Here is a 16839-nt window from a genome sequence, read left to right as displayed (position 1 = left end):
AACAGCCTCGCCGCAAAAGACAGTCAGGTATTGCACTGACACGGGCACAAAGCGTTCTAAGATTCAAAGCAGATGGTGATAGTGCTGAGCTCTGGTGTCTGCGAGGCACTCAAGTCACGGCCTTTTCCTTGAGTACCTAGTAGTTGGTATGTTTTGGCGTTTCTCTGATCGGAAGTACGTGGCGAAGTGGTTGCATTGCTGGCTGAAACTTTCCCAGCAATCTGACAGATTGGCGATGCATGAGACCATTTTGATGAAGTTTCGGAGGTGAGTATAGCTATTGGATGCAAGTAAGGCTTGTTTCCTCGATATGGGATTGGGAGTTATATATCATGAGACACGGATTATACAAAAAGGAGGATAACGATAGGACTGAGATACAAGGTGATATTGATTGAAGTTAGAAACGAGAGAGAGGAAAGAGTGTACCTCAGTTAATCCTTCCTGTCTTAGATATCTAGACTCTAATCACTAAGAATGAAAATTATCCTCCATTCAGATGATGACTACATTGACATGGTCATGATACCGGCAAATTGATTCACCTTGCACCCAAGACCATGCTTTCTCTGTGGTAGTCAGCCACTCATTGATTAGGCCACTATTCTCCTATATAGGTTGAATGTGCTACAAGACACCAGGTTGTAAGACAAACCTCTTGCATCTACCTATTTACCATCTCCAGGTTCAAGGCGAAGGAACTCACATTCGCGATTCGAGCTCGGCAACCCTTGACAATGAAGCCCATGGTAAGGCTACCGCCATCGACTTTGACACAACGTAAGAACACTTATCTTCTCATATTCTCGGGGTCCAATTTGCGCATAGGTCATCGGGATTTCGTGAGTTCGACTTGACCCGTACCTTCGCGGTGTCAAGTTTGTCATCCAATAAGGTGGGCGCCAGAATCATGGTAGTTATTGCAAAGGCCCCTTCAACACTCTTCTACAATGAAGCAACACCTAGCGCCCCGGAGTAGGGCTTCAAGATTCCTAGTAAAGCCAGTGCTCTTTACAAGTTCATACCCTGTTCGTCGAAGAGCCGCATCTCTCACACCCTCGCCGAAACGATGCTACATCAAGGAGACCTTGAACAACGCTGAAAAGACTCAGGTTCCAGCTCTAACTAATATTTCGCCTAACCTTGCGATTCAAGAATTTCACCCTCAGCTCGAGGTTTGATTGAGGTGATCGAAGGGCTTACGTGAACTGAAAAAAATACGCAGGGAGGCCCTTTCAAGCGCCATGGCTGTTTCGACCGAGTTCAGTTTCTGTTGTGTCGTGGACAGCTACTAACAAGTATGTATGTGGAATCCTGATTCACCCACCTAAACGATATGCTCCTTGTTTGGGCGTTACGACAGAGGCCGTCAGACAAATTGAATGGAATTCCTCGCTCCTTGGTTCATTCTCATAGCTAGATTTCAATGTGAAATCGAAACGACATTGGGCTATCTGCTGACTTCTGGTGGCTCAGCACTTAGCGCACCAGGTTCTTTATTGTTCACTTAAGAGATGGTCTCTTGTAACTCTGCAGGGCCTTAAATGAGAAACGATTCTGCTTTGTCAAATCATTTCGTCCTCCATTCAGTAGTTACATCTTCCAAATGCTGGCAACCAAGATACTGTCAGTTGACGATGGAGTAAAGTGCTCAGGAATAACCCGTTGCCTTCCATACAGGCCAGTGACACATAAGCCATAAGTTTCCCAATTCAGTCCTTCATTTACCCGTTTGTCGAGAAGATTCATGTTTGGCGCGAGCAAGCCAAGACGTCAGTCTCAATCATATATCAGTCGGGGTGTTCCTGATCTTGGCAAATGCCTATGATTTTGAAGCAGAATCCTTCATTGATGAAGAGGAGAGTCATTGATCCGACGAGCTCCGTAACATCAAGCGAGGTTCCAAAATTAGCCAACCTCATGCTTCTACATATGTAGAATCTAATTGGCAAGCTTTGGGATATCTTTCGGGATGGCTGTGTAGGAATTTTGGTTACTATGTCTAGGAGTTCCAACTCTTCATGATGACATCGTGACTAGACCCTTGAATTCTTGCAAGAAATTGACGAAAACGGATGTCAGGATGGACCGCAGTTTTTCTCCTCATAAAACCTCGTATCGACAACAACATTTGAAGGAATCACGACGAATGGTTCGAAAATGAGGACTCTATGCTGTGTTGGCATAATCTAAGACCTAGAAGTAATGCCCTTCTTAATCATCCAACAAGTGTTCCCGTGCAAGGTATGAGCAGCATCATTAATCCCCCGATCACCAGCAGTAGTCTACCTACCATCTAGGGATAAGGTAGCACTACCTTGATGTGTACGTTTTGCCCTCATCCTCAGCACATAGCGCAATGTGACAACCAGAAAAGCCGATCAACATGAAAGCCAGTCCGAAAATTACCATTACTACATGTCCATATCCTTCAGCCAGCTCCACTATCACTGATTATACTCCCACGCATGACAGGATCCTTTGAGGCCTTAAAAAAATTGAGTCTGATAGTGTTGGCGTCCTCATCGTCTTCAGGGTTGATTATATCACCTCGATAGTCTCATCGTTCCAAGTAGCATCGCTCTCATCGCCAGACGCGCCACTTGAGGGGAAAAGAGAACGATGGTTGAATGGATTAACGTAGTTGTGATAAGTTGATCAAGAAGTTTGATGAGCAACTCTAAAACTCGGCGGCCAAGCAGTCATGGCAATTGACACACACAGTCCTTGCCTAGCATGCAGTTGTCGAGATGGCCAGCTGGACCAAAAGCTAGGGGTCTCTTTTAAGCACCATGTACAGGCACGAAGAAGTGTGATATGAGGGCGTCTGTGGAGACTGTACACGTTTGAACTTGATATGCGAGTACCAAGCATCCCGGCGGGTCAAGAGGGTATCTCCTATACAAAGGAGTAGTGTAGTCAGATACCCTGAAGCTCATATAGGTATCAGTGAGCCTTTAGATATGGTTCATCCAAATGATAGACACCTCAAGGGTCTGAACACAGGTCGGCGGGCAATGCTGCGATACTACACGACAACGCTCGCACAAGTAACCCTAGAGCACCAGTTCGCTGGTCTGTAGCAAGGACTGAAAGTCGGATCCCAGAGCAGAAGGAAGAGATGGTCAGGCTGAAACCTGGTGCCTTAGACAAGGCCTTGTAACTTAGTGAAGTGGTCTGTTAGCTCACAAGTTTGGTTGTCCTCATCCTCATCACATCGGGACACCACATCTATGCGCCAGGAGTGGGAAAACGAGGAGTAAGTCTGTACTTCTCTAGATCCATTGTGACAGCAGTTGTCCAACTGATGTCGGTCATTCCGTAGTGGTATAACTGCCCTTTGGTCTGTCGTATATAACGAAGTGAGGATACAACACAAGAGAAGTGACAGAGCAGGCCAGCAATGCAGAGATAGAAAAGATGAGAATGTCGTGGTAAAAACTGGGCCCCTTTGGTAACTTGAAACACTATGGCATGGCCGCCTCTCCTTCCTGCATAGAGTTGCTGCGAGGGAGTGTGAGTTATTGGCTTGAGTAAGTTGACGGAGTGAGGGAAGTGATGATTTTGCAAGAGGAGTATTTGGTGTGAAGATGTAAGAATTAGTGACATCGTGAGTCGGAAAAGTGTTAGGGTAGGATAAAGTTGAGTAAAACTCAGTGGATTGGGTAGGTAAGTCAAATAGCGCTCTTTACGGCCGCGCGAGCCTTCAATTTAGTAGCCAAAGAGCATATCTTTGAGGTTTTGTGGTTGGTAGGTAAGTCAAATAGCGCTCTTAAAGGCCGCGCGAGCCTGCTCATTCCATAAGGCTGAAGAGCGAGTCCTATCACCATTGTCAGGCGGTGACAAAACCTGGTGATAGTCCGAAGACTATCCCATAGATTGGGCAGCTTAAGGTCCTACCCAGGACCATGAAGGACGTGGGGCAAAGAAAAAGGTGTTTGACTTGGACGAAGCATAGTCAGAGAGACCTCAGTCATAGATGAAGGGCGGCCGTTGATCAGAACGAAATTGGAGTCGTTTTCTTCGTGATCATTTGTAATACTGAGATGCTGACAGTCGCAAAGCTTTGCAATTCTTCTGCTTCAGCATATGCTTGTGGCATTATCGCTGACTTTTGCGTGCGATCTGGTATGTCGATAACAGTTTGCGTTCAACGTGGTTGACCTTATTGTTTATGAGCTTTTCTGTTCGATGTTAGCTCTTGTGGTCGCCTTGAGCAAGCAACACATACCTCATAGAGCGTTGCACGAGAAACATTGTAGCGCTAGAATGACTGCTGCGTGGCCATGATGACGGCGCGAAGGAAGTTCGGCCAGAGCAGCTCAGAAACGTCTCGTCTGTAACCATGGTGATTGTAAGGTCATGCCTGAAATGAAAACATGGCGCCTTTTAGAAATGAAGTGATTGGCAGTGGACGAAAAGGATCGTGTTCAGAATTGGGTGTGGTGGAGAAGAATGACTGAGGAAGATAAGGTGGGAGAAGAGTGTATATGGACGAGGGGTGGGTGTGTGCATAAGCAACACCACCATCGAGAAACGAGAAGGGAACTGCCTAAACAGAACCCAAGTCTTGATGCGCGCGGAAATAAATGAAATGAAGCAGTTTGAAGCCTTAGATCCGGTCAAGAAGATTATGAGGAGATCCGTTTGTAAATTTGTATTCATGGATGCGATATTGGGGTTTGAGAGAATCACTGGTGATGAGAAGCTGAGATTCTTGAGCTGGAGTTACAGAGAACAGAGGAGGGGTGGGAGTAAAGAGAAAGCTGTGTTGCGCACGGACCAGATCCGCAATTCAGCTGCGCATCGCTTCAGGGTCCAATGGCGCTAACTCAAATAGAGGTCGGTGGATATATCTTCTGAGCATCGCCTTGGGCGTCGTCCAACTTCATGTCACCCAGTCAAGTGCGCATAGGGAGCCATTCCAAGAAATTTGCCTACTATTCTTGAAGCGCGTCTTTCTTCAAGCTGCAATGCGTGGACTGGCAGCAATATGGAAGAGACTCAGTTGTTCCAAGCTTGCCTCATTTAACCTGCTCCTCCAGTCTCCTCGAGGTCCGAATACTGAGCAATCCTTCAAGTGTTGAGATACGGGTCTATTTTATTCAAATAAGATTCAACAATCATCTCAACACTTATCTTACAAGAGACTTTACCAATATGCATCTTGTCAGACAATGACTGTCTCGCGCCGTAGAACATTCCCATCATGGCTTGTCGTGAGGTAAGGTTCCAAAGTTCTTGAAGAGCAATACAGTCTCTATTGTCACTCTATTTGTGAGTATGTATGCGAAAGAAAGTCAATATGAGAGCAGCTACATTAGATTGTGGTTATTGCTTGAACCCCTGGCAATGGGCTGCAGCGGGGGTTAGTCAAGTCAAGCTATTGTCCATTGCACTGGATATTCAGAAGTCATTGTTGCTAACCATTTGCAAAACTCCTCCCTCAGCCTCTTTCGCTTCTTTTCCGAATCACTTTCGCCTCCTCCCCTTTACCAAAAAACACCAAGTTAAGACCTACCACCCTTTGAAGCACATACAGCTATCCTGTCTTCCTTCTTTCTTGAGAAGATACTTCGCGGCATACTATCATCGCTTTCGTCAAGCCAGGCAATGATTCAGATACCGTTACAGTGATCCAACATGGCAGCTCAACAGGCGACCCCAGTTCTCGTGCTAGGCATTGACTTTGGCACCACGTAAGCAACCAACCCTTCCTCATGTACTCTCTCTAACGTCTTCCTTATAGATATTCAGGCATCGCGTGGTGTCGAGCCGGCGAAAATAACGAGATCAAATTCACCACCAACTGGAAAAAGCGAAGCTTCGCCCAGGGAGACAAGCAGAAGGTCCCCTCGGCGATCTTTTATCATCACCTGAATGATGAAGACCCTGAATGGGGCGCGACAACTCCGCAGGATGATACTGTCCTTCGCTGGTTCAAGCTCCTTCTCGTCGATGAGAAAGATCTCCCGGATCATATCCGACACTCTGTTCAGCTGAAGACAGCTCGGGCTCTAATGTTGAAGGCTAATAAGACCTCAGTTCAGATCTTGGGCGACTACCTGCGACAGCTTTGGCGTCACTGTCGTCAGAACATTGTCAGGGCCGAGGGTCGCCGAATGATGAACGTCTCGGCAGTCCACCTTGTTGTCACTCTGCCTGCTATATGGCCGCACTACGTCCGATCCAGAATGACGGAGGCTCTGGGGCACGCCGGTCTTCTTGAAATCACCCGAGCTGGACAGACAACGTTGACCTTTATCTCTGAGCCCGAGGCGGCTGCCTTGACCTGTCTCAAGGAGAACGCCGATCGCTTCAATGTCAGGGTGAGTGCAAAACGAGTTTCCTGTTACTGGATTTTAGTTAATTGTGTTTAGGTGGGCGATCATTTCGTTATATGTGATGCAGGAGGTGGTACTGTCGTAAGTTTTAGCTGTCGTTTCCTGGTGAACCCCTTCTGACAAAATAGGATCTCGTTACCTACAAAATCGAGAAGCTTGGTCCTCTCATTATGAGTGAGAGCGTCAAAGGTGATGGTAAGTCATCAGGGCCGCTGTATGATGCACGTTTGACTGACCTTGACCAAGGTGGCCTATGTGGCGCCATGTTCCTCGACGAGAGGTTTCTAAAGCTACTAAAGGAAACGATCCCTTTTGAGGCTCAGAAGAGGCTTGATAAACAGACCTTCCACAGGATCATGGAGTCTGATTGGGAAGGCGGCTTGAAGTCCTCCTTCTGCGAGTCCAGCGGAGACTTTCCCATACAGCTCTCGTACGACGGCCCCGTGGACACCAACTTCTTCCCTTCCAAGTTCAGTATCAACGTGTAAGTGCTTGAAATGGCCCCATCGTGGCACCCCGGGAATGTTCATAATTCTCTATCAAGACCTTCACGGGCGTCTTCGTGGTATCTACCTCGTCCTAGCTAACCCAGTGCTAGTTCCGAAATCCGCGAGAATGTGTTTGACCCTGTAGTCAAGCAGGTTAAACAGCTCGTTCAGAAGCAGGTTGATGCAGTCAAGCACAAGTACAAGAAGAAGCCAAAGGTGAGTCTGTTCGTCATCTCGTTCGATGACAGACTGCCTAACATCGTTTAGTTCGTCATCCTAGTTGGTGGCTTTGGCAGGTCTCTTTATTTGCATGAACACCTTCAGGATGCTGTTGGAAACAGAATAGACGTTCTTCAACAGGACGGTGAAAAGCCGTAGGTCATCTCGACGCTTCTTGAAATTCCGTTGATTGACAATTATTTGTAGCTGGACCGCTGTGCTTCGAGGAGCTGTCCTACATGGACTGGCGAGAACCAGTCATACCAGTTCAATCACAGTTGCGGTCGCCTCACGTGTATCTCGTCACAGCTACGGAACACTTGTGAATATTTTGCCCTTTGACGCCAAAGAGCATGATGCCAAGGACCGAGTTTGGGACGATGGTCAGCAAGAGTTCCTTGCTGTCGAGCAGACACGGTGGTTTGTTGAGATCGTAAGTCAAATGGGTACATTTATGTTAATTTCTAACTTCTCCAGGGTGACTCTGTCTCTACGTATGACCCCGTTTGTGCATCCTTCTGGCAGGACCTCACGAGCCCCGACCAGGATCTCCAAATCGACATCGTTACCTCGGACGCTTCTACTCCCCCGACCCGCAAGGACGATTCCGTCAAGCCTATGTGCGTTATAAAATCTTCCGAGCTTCCCAAATGGGATACCATACCGGTATGGACCAACGAAGACGGCCAGGTATTCCACCGAATCACTTACGAACTGCGCATGATCAGCGATGGGTCCTCCTTAGAGTTTCAAGTCTACTACAAGAACAAGAGCATTGCTTGTGGAAGTGTCGCTTTCGACTCTACCGGTCAGAACGATACTGATGACGAGGATGACGTACAGATGGGCTCTCGTCGATCCTTGTATAACTACACCAATGACAACAATATCGTTGATATGACCGATGCCGACAGCGATAGTGATTACGTTGAGGCTAAGGAATGAATAGGGGGATGGGAGTCATGTTTGCTGGGTAAATGCTACTCAAAAAGCTCAAAAGGGCTCAACAATCATTGAGGAGTGAAAATTTTGGTTGGGCGGCATTACGAAAGTTCACAGGCATCGCTAAGGGATCAAGCATCTAGTTGCTCCATATCATATTGGGGCATATACGTCTATGTATATTCCAGTGCTGTATCTGTCAGATAGCTCATACCAGTCACGTCTTTATTCAATTCGAGTGGCTCTTTTACCATCATACGTACTTGACTGATTGTTTCATGCAGTTTTAATCCCAGTGACTAAATTCATGATTTGCGTTGCGAGTCGATTGAGAGGTCCATTCATGATACCTCACAGATGGCTCGTGAGGTCTGCATACTGTCACTGTTCAGTGTGAGTGTTTGAGATGGGCTCAACAACTTTTAGGTACACTTCTGGTTTTATGTCAAAACTTATCCACATCTGTAAAACTAGGGGATATCTCTTTCTACTATTATCCTGGTGACTCCTTGCTAAAAAGCAGAGCTGCATCCGAGAACATTTTTTGAGTTCAGTACAAGACTATAAGGCTCTCATTCTGGCGACTCGTATTATGCGAGAGAGGTATTACGATATCAAGGCTACAAGGTACATTTCGGAATGTATGAGATGAAGAATATCCTGATGTTGACCGAAGCTCATTATGGGAGGCTGATGAAGACGTTAGATATGCGTTCCAGGCCAAACTCGCATCCAACTCTGCGCAATAGGGATCAATATTACTTTGCCATTTTAATTAGATTTATATAATTTCTTTGGCTTTCGCTTCAACTCGTTAACAACTCTCTGAATTCTCGATCTTCCAACACTGTGATGCTACTGGTGACTCCGAGGGCAGTGGGGGGCTCAGTGAGTCACTCGGGGTGGAGGTATATGTTCAAATAAGCCCACACTCTTTCACCAAGAAAGCAATTTGGCGCAGTGGAAGCGCGGTATGTCTATCTCACAATCTGCATCACACAACCTGTACTAACAGACGCAGCCGGGCTCATAACCCGGAGGTCACTAGATCGAAACTAGTAATTGCTAGGTTTCATATTTTTTTGTGATTTTTCCTATCTCGATTTTGGTATTTTGAGTTGTTCTCGTTTCATGGTTTCTTTTTGGTGGTGGTTTTGCACTAAGTATCTTATAGCCTGTAGGTGTGCTGTCTGGCGCTGAGCACGTGACTGGCAACTACTTACACGATCTCTGGTCATCAATCATTGCAGCACACGGAAAGCCTCTTTCCTTTTTCTAATGGGCAATAGATAGAGGGAGTATACAAGACGAGAGTGACTTTTTATTCAAGTTCAGTCATATCTAAGTGCTTAATAAGGTATAAGTTCGCTGATCAACAGTATGCATCAGCTTACCAACTTGTACTGACTTAATGGCAAGAAGAAGACAGTATTGACTGGGAGTTATTACACACGATTACAGATTCTCCCAAACTGTGATGTCCCATGATAAGTAGGCCTAAGCTTGAAGTAGGTTTATAAATGTATAGAATCCCGCCCATGACCGCGTGACACCCAATAGGACTACCCGCAGACGCATGCATGCATACATGCCTCAGCTAAAAGATGACCAAAACGATGATTAGGCAACAGCATGTCTAACTTATTCCTCTCGAACCTCGCTTTCGTCTTTATTCTTGAGTCTTATCAGTAAATTAATGGAGCAACTAGCACAGCAATACATCGACTCGACAAATGTGACGCCTCGCTGGCTACCAGGAGGCGACGCATTTTGGTATAAGCAGAATATCTCACCTGCCAAATGCCAGTTTCTCTTTGTTGATGTCCGTGGAAAGATTCGCGAGTTAGCGTTTGACCACAAGCAACTCGCTGAGGCTCTGCGCGAGAAGACAAACGAAGAGATTGACCAATTCTCTCTTCCTTTCAACTGGATTGAACCAGTCCCAGACGAATCATGTGTCCGATTCCGCTTCGACAATCGAAAGTGGCAGTTTGGGCCAAATAGTCAACTCGAAGAGTGGGAGGGACAATTCACCACTGAACCAGATCACCTGCTCCAAAAAGAAGTCATTTCTGCACATAGTGACACTAAAGTCACCGTCGATTTTGTGAATCGTACAGGCAAAACCCTCAGGGTGTTTTGGATCGATTGGAAAGCAAAAGCTATTCCATATATGTCGATCAGGAACGGCGAAACAAAACGACAGATTACATACGTGGGCCATGTTTGGCGACTGGTAGATGTGTCGAACGAAAAGTCCAGGGCAGTCTATTCAGCACCTGACGAGGGAAATCATGTCGCTATCATCGAGCATCTCAGTGACTCTATCCCTGAGGCATCTCCGCCCAGCGACGATGAAGATTCTGAAACTGATGAAGAACCAACGGAGCCCGAAAACGGCCCATGTCTCTATGTCAGAGACTTCAACGTATGGTACAAAAATGAGAACGATGAAGCCTTTCAACTGTCTGAGAAAGGAAACGAAGAGAGCCCTTACGACAAAAGACGCTTATACATATCGCCAGACAAGCAGCATGCAGTCGCGTGGCAGTATACCCCGGGGCAAGACCGCAAGATCAACCTGGTGGAATCATCTCCAGAAGATCAGATTGAGCCAAAACTTCACACAAAGACATATCTCAAACCAGGTGACCGTGTCAGTGTCGACAGACCTCGACTCTTTAACCTCAACACTCATAGCGAAGTTGCAATTGACGATTCGCTTTTCAGGGACCCTTACCAAGTGAGCAATCTGGAATGGAATCATAACAGCCAGGAATATCTCTTTTATTTTAACGAGCGTGGCCATCAACATACCAGATTGATTGGTATCAAAGCTGACGGGAGTGTCAGGACGCTCGTGGAAGAGAAGAGCCGCACATTTGTAGACTATACTAAGTCATACTTTAAGCTCCTCAGAGACTCTGATGAACTCATCTGGGCTAGTGAGCGTGACGGATACAATCATCTGTATCTGATCGACCTCATAACTGGCTCAGTCAAGAACCAGATCACAAAAGGGTCATGGATGGTCAACTTTGTAGAGTCTGTGGATAAAGATCATCGTCGAATCTGGGTGCGAGGCTATGGACTGAAGGACGGTGAAGACCCCTATCACGCACATCTAGCAAGAGTCAATTTCGATGGGTCAGATTTCAAGGTTCTCACAGATGGAGATGGAACTCACTCTTGGTCTTTCTCTCCAGACAAACGCTACTTGATAGACACTTGGTCAAGGGTAGATTGCCCACCGACAACAGTTCTTCGTGAAAGCGAGTCTGGAGAAGAGATAATGACACTCGAGAAGGCGGATTCGAAAGAGTTGGAAGATAAGGGATGGTCTTCTCCCGAGAGGTTCGCTTCCCCTGGCCGGGATGGCAAGACACCTATATACGGAATCATCATTCGACCCGTCGACTTTGACAGCGCCAAGAAATATCCCGTGTTTGATGAGATCTATGCTGGGCCTCATAACTTTCGGGTCCCCAAAGCATTTTCAACTCTCTCAGATCGACGGCGATGGGCAGATGAAGGGTACATCGTCGTGGTCATTGACGGAATGGGTACAAACTGGCGAAACAAAAGCTTCCATGATGTCTGCTATAAGAATCTTCACGATTCAGGACTTCCAGACCATATCGCTTGGTTGGAAGCTGCAGCATCTTCACGACCATGGATGGACCTCTCTCGAGTGGGAATCATGGGCGTTTCAGCAGGAGGACAAAACGCTGTAGCAGGAATGCTTCACCACAGTGGTTTCTTCAAAGCCGGTATAGCAGATTCAGGTTGTCATGATAACCGCATGGATAAGTTATGGTGGAACGAATTGTGGATGGGATACCCAGTGGATGAGGCGTATGAGAAAGCATCTAACATAACTCACGCCAAGAAACTCAAGGGGCCCTTGATGCTGATTGCTGGAGATATGGACGATAATGTCGATCCATCTTCAACGTTTCAAATGGTGAATGCCTTGAACAAGGCGGGTAAGAATTATGAGTTTCTATTTATTCCTGGTGGTGGACATGGCTGTGGGGGAGAGAAGTATGGTCTTGCTCGCCAAAGGGAATTCTTCAAGCGTCATTTGCAGCAAGAGTCTGAGTATCGAGTTGACATGTATGACACCGGCAGTTGATATTGTGGCTTTGGATAGGGATCGATAATTGAAAAGGCCCATTGTATCCGAAGGGGTAGACATGCTTGAACCCCTGTTATACAACCCCAAATAGTGCAACATAAAGGGCCTCGTTGCCTCAAAAGCCACAAACAGTGGTTACAGTAGCAATTGATTTATTTGCAATACATTATCACAGCCCGCCTACGTACCTTATGTTTGGCCAAACTCCTCAATTGAGGCGCTTGCCTTTGCGTTTGTATTGGGTGAGTTTGACCAGTACTGTAGTGCAGTATTGGACAGCTGGCCTTCTGCAATAGGTTCCCTCCTCCACTAAAAAAAAAGTACTGTAGAGGTAGGGATGAAGATCTAAGCTACGCTCTAGCCCAGGAACCGTTACAACCCCCTTGCCCTCTCTCATCTCTTCTTCTCTGTCTTCTTTTTTTCCCTTTTGCTGTACCGCTTCTTCCTCTCTTCTTCATCGCATCGACGGTTGAAGATGAAGATCTCGTACTTGTCCGTTGGGCTTCTCGCCCTCTTCAGCCCCTTGGCAGCCGCCTGGAGCAAAGAAGGTATGTTTTACCCTCCTCTGATTCATGTCTTAACTAATTTCCATCCTCCCAGATCGCGAAATCTTTCGCATTCGAGATGAGATCTCAAAGCATGAGACCGATCCCGCTGCGACCTTCTACGACATCCTCGGCGTCCCTCCCTCTGCTTCGCTCGATGATATTACCAAGGCCTATCGCAAGCAGACCCGAAATCTGCACCCGGACAAGGTCAGACAGGGAATGCGATCCAAGGCTGGAAAGGACAAGAAGGCCGGCGCAAAGACTAAGCCTCCTACCAATGCTGAGATCAAGGCTGCTGTGAAGAAGGCCGGCGAGGCTCAAGCCCGTCTCTCCCTCATCGCTAACATCCTTCGTGGCCCCGAGCGCGACCGATATGACCATTTCCTGTCCAATGGCTTCCCTCTCTGGAAGGGCACCGACTACTATTACAACCGATACCGCCCCGGCCTGGGCACGGTCATCGTTGGTCTTTTCCTCGTTGTAGGTGGTGGTATTCACTACTTCACTTTGTACATGAGCTGGAAGCGACAGAAGGAGTTTGTCGAGCGCTACATCAAGTTCGCCCGCGACACCGCTTGGGGTGGTGGTCTTAACATCCCTGGCGTCGACGCAGCTCCTGCTCCAGCCCCTGCTGCATCTCCCGCGCCCGCTAGCGACGAGGAAGAGGCTCCTCCTCTGCCCCAGAACCGACGAGAGCGCCGTATGCAGGAGAAGGCGGCCAAGCGCGATGGTGCTCGTCCTGCTAAGAAGACGCGCCGTGCTGCTCAGGCTTCCTCTGGAACTGCTACTCCTACCCCTGCTGCTGGACCTACTGGTGCTCGCAAGCGAGTTGTTGCTGAGAATGGCAAGATCCTTGTTGTTGACTCCCTTGGTGATGTCTACCTCGAGGGAGAGGATGAGGAGGGCGAGGTCCATGAGTTCCTCCTTGACGTAAGTTATCACAATTCTGTCGAAATGGCTAAACTAACATGTGATAGCCCAACGAGCTTGCCAAGCCTACCATCAAGGATACCGCAGTCTTCCGCGCACCCATCTTCCTGTTCAACATCACTGCCGGCCGCTTCCTTTCCAAGAAGCCCACCGACCTCGAGATCGAGATCCCCGCTGAGGATGAGGACTCTGATGTTCCCCAGCCCACCCCCAGCACTGACTCCGCCGGCGAGGACTTTGAGCTTCTTGACAAGAGCACCGATTCTCTCACCAAGGCCAAGGCATCTGGCGCTTCGCAGGGCAAGGCTAACAAGCGCAAGGGCAAGAAGAGGTAAACTTTGGGAGTGCTTTCTAACAAAAGTTGACTGGGGCTGGGAGTGGATGGAGTTGGTGTGAAACGGGGAGGATGCATTTTGTCAAAAGGACGTTTAAATCTTAAATGCTTGCCATGTTATAGTAGATGTCATTCATGAAAAGGACTAGATTTGGGATATGCCTTGTGTTCAGACTCTCTGCTTTGGGCCTTCATGTGCTGACTATCAGTGATATTTTGGGATGGTCTTAGTCAATTGGAACAAAGACGACTTGTAGACAAGAAACCTCGTATAATACCAATTTCAGCTCTAGTTTTCTTGGCCTCTGGCATTGTAGCTGTACTTCAACCTTTATAACGATCCCAAACTTCTAATGACCCGGCCATAATTCATCACAATAGCTTATATATGGCAACTATAGCTAGGCTTGTTCTTCTTTCATTCTTTGGCTTCAAAGTCTATGATAATAAGGCCCCTCCGTACCAATTCATCTGAGCTTAATTAAATTTGGGTTGAGTAGTCTTCAATGGCTGCATACGGAACCCGAACTGTATTACATATCTAGGGTTGCAACGAAGCTGCTGACTCTCTGAGAGGCGGATATTACGGACATTTATATCCGGTCAACCTCTCCTACCAGCACAACATTAGTTGACCCCATTTCCATGGACAAAAGGAGGGAAAGGAAGCAGAATGTCGTAATCCCCGTCCATTGTCTTGCGTGCTTTCTGATTAGATAGCTAGCCAACTCTGTGCTTGCCATTCCGCAACTCCATTGGGAATATGTAGTTAGACAATAACCCACTTTGACGACTATTGATCATGCTAATCTTTTTGCCATTGTTGATCATCTTTTATATAACTCCCGCAAAGATACGCCTTTTTCGCGTTCTTAGCATGTTGACTATTTGTTGATCACCGTTTCTGTTTAACTCTCATCAACGTGTCTGTTGAGCAACGATGACGTCCTCGAATCAACCTGAGAGGCCAAATGTCTCTGGTGATAGCATCACGGAAACATTTCCGAGTCAAGATTCAGCCGAGGACACCAAGGTTCGCAATTCAGTCGAGTCAACTGAAGAAATGGGCTCCGGCAACGTCGTGTTGCAGTCTTCAAAGTATGAAACGAGTTTCCTTCGTAGGATATTGACACCAAAGAATTGTCGATGGAACGATGAGTCGCCACCAGCTTTGTCTATGAGACATTGCTGTCTCTACGCCATGGTATGTTAATTAATCACCTCAACCCCAAAGAGTCAATATGGATTGACAGAAATAGGCATCAGGTATTACAGTTGCCAACCTCTACTACAATCAGCCAATTCTCAACAAGATAGCCGCAACTTTCAATGTCTCATACGAAGAGTCATCCCAGGTTGCAACGTTGTTACAGTCAGGCTACGCAGCTGGTCTCATTTTTGTTCTTCCACTCGGGGATATTCTCGAAAGACGCCCGTTCATCATAGCTCTAGTTTTGGCCACTGCAACAATGGTAAGCTCTGTGTAGCATATTACTATATCCAGCAGCTGACATCATGTAGTGGATAGGACTCTGTGTGACGAATGACTTTACCGTCTTCCGCGCCTTATCTTTTGTATGCGGTGCTACCACAGTGACACCACAGCTGATGGTTCCCCTAGTGGGAGACTTTGCGCCAGCGCATCGAAAGGCCTCTCTTCTTGCTATCGTCACATCAGGACTTATGCTGGGTCTGTTGATGGCGAGGTTGCTCTCAGGAGTGGTAGCGAATTTCACAAGTTGGCGCAACATTTACTGGTTGGCATGCGGCCTGCAGTACCTCATGGTTGCTGTGCTCTTCTGCTTCATGCCTGACTATCCGTCTACCAATCCGGATGGGCTGAACTATCTCTATGCTCTTTGGTCTATTCCTCGTATGATGGTCACTGAGCCTGTTCTGATACAGGCTTGTCTCATTGCCTTTTCGCTGTCAGCTGTGTTCACGTCGTTTTGGACAACATTGACATTTCTACTCGCTTCTCCGCCCTTTGACTATACATCTCTACAGATTGGTCTCTTTTCTCTTACTGCGCTTGCGACCATCTTGTCGATCCCCTTGATTGGGAGGCTGATTGATCGTTATGTGCCTCTACTCTCGACAATAGGCGGCCAGATCCTGGCGTTGACTGGAGCTATCGTGGGAACTTTCACTGGAAACCTCACTGTTGCCGGACCTGTGATTCAGGCTATCGGTATAGATGTCGGTATGCAGACAGCACAAGTGTCGAACCGCGCAGCCATCTTCAGCATCAATCCCAAGGCGCGAAATAGGGTTAACACGGCCTACATGGCTCTGGCGTTTGCTGGACAATTGACAGGCACGGCGGTGGGAAACAGACTATACGCTAGTGGAGGCTGGAGGAGAAGCGGTGGATGCAGCAGTAAGTCAACTCAACAGTCTCTGCGTTCTCAAAACTCTCTTCTTTCGCAAGCAAATTGCTAATGTGGATATGAACAGTCGCATTCGTCGGATTGTCCATCTTGATTGCTGTCGCAAGAGGACCCAGGGAAAAGGGATGGATTGGCTGGACAGGAGGTTGGCATCCTCGACGAGAAAAGCCCGTGATAACACAAACAGAAGATGAAGAACAAGGCGAAGAACAGGACAGGAAGGAGGAAAGGTGAAATAAAAAGTATACAGTTTAAAATAGAGTTGTTTCATAGACGGACAACTGGCCGACAGTTCCACTAGTCACCGCCGCAATATCCTGTCAATCACTTGAGATCAGCCTCAAAATGCAACATCGCCAAGAGACAATAGGCATAGCTATGAACTTTGACAGGGTATTGCCTTGTCAGTTCAGTTTGGCTACTAAAAGAGACTCTCGGAAGCTGAGCCTCCATGAGCCCCTCATTTGGCGTAGCACGGGTCCGCGGGTACCTAAACGGGGGTCCTC

General features: G+C 47.3%; 4 protein-coding genes and 1 pseudogene across 6 annotated transcripts; all 5 read left to right on the top strand.

Moving 5' to 3' along the window:
- Positions 1-5643: 5643 nt before the first annotated feature.
- FOIG_02800 (uncharacterized protein) lies at positions 5644-8183 on the top strand (the record flags this gene model as incomplete). Its single annotated transcript, XM_031200208.1, has 9 exons — positions 5644-5699; positions 5750-6329; positions 6381-6425; positions 6473-6539; positions 6591-6828; positions 6943-7048; positions 7100-7206; positions 7259-7484; positions 7529-8183. The coding sequence occupies 9 exons, from the start codon at positions 5644-5646 to the stop codon at positions 7994-7996; spliced, it is 1893 nt and encodes a 630-aa protein (XP_031069976.1). The 3' UTR covers positions 7997-8183.
- Positions 8184-8939: 756 nt separating this feature from the next.
- FOIG_02799 lies at positions 8940-9061 on the top strand (annotated as a pseudogene). The gene has a single exon. The product of its transcript is annotated as a tRNA-OTHER (tRNA).
- A 628-nt stretch (positions 9062-9689) lies between these two features.
- Positions 9690-12128, top strand: FOIG_02798 (uncharacterized protein; the record flags this gene model as incomplete). Its single annotated transcript, XM_031200207.1, has 1 exon — positions 9690-12128. One exon carries the CDS (start codon positions 9690-9692, stop codon positions 12126-12128), a length of 2439 nt encoding a protein of 812 aa, XP_031069975.1.
- A 180-nt stretch (positions 12129-12308) lies between these two features.
- FOIG_02797 (uncharacterized protein) lies at positions 12309-14254 on the top strand. Its single transcript, XM_031200206.1, has 3 exons — positions 12309-12679; positions 12732-13609; positions 13657-14254. Exons 1-3 carry the CDS (start codon positions 12607-12609, stop codon positions 13942-13944), a joined length of 1239 nt encoding a protein of 412 aa, XP_031069974.1. The 5' UTR covers positions 12309-12606; the 3' UTR covers positions 13945-14254.
- A 453-nt stretch (positions 14255-14707) lies between these two features.
- On the top strand, positions 14708-16694 carry FOIG_02796 (uncharacterized protein). 2 transcript variants are annotated; one of them, XM_031200204.1, is made up of 4 exons: positions 14708-15147; positions 15203-15415; positions 15465-16323; positions 16401-16694. In XM_031200204.1, exons 1-4 carry the CDS (start codon positions 14884-14886, stop codon positions 16565-16567), a joined length of 1503 nt encoding a protein of 500 aa, XP_031069972.1. In that variant the 5' UTR covers positions 14708-14883; the 3' UTR covers positions 16568-16694. The 2 variants fall into 2 exon arrangements, with proteins under 2 accessions (XP_031069972.1, XP_031069973.1); XM_031200205.1 differs by having other exon boundaries at positions 15465-16694.
- Positions 16695-16839: the final 145 nt, after the last annotated feature.

This window comes from Fusarium odoratissimum (genome assembly GCF_000260195.1).
Source record: "Fusarium odoratissimum NRRL 54006 unplaced genomic scaffold supercont1.3, whole genome shotgun sequence".
NCBI lineage: Eukaryota > Fungi > Ascomycota > Sordariomycetes > Hypocreales > Nectriaceae > Fusarium > Fusarium odoratissimum.
Note: the sequence above shows the minus strand (reverse complement) of the source record. Positions and strands in the feature narration are given on the sequence as shown.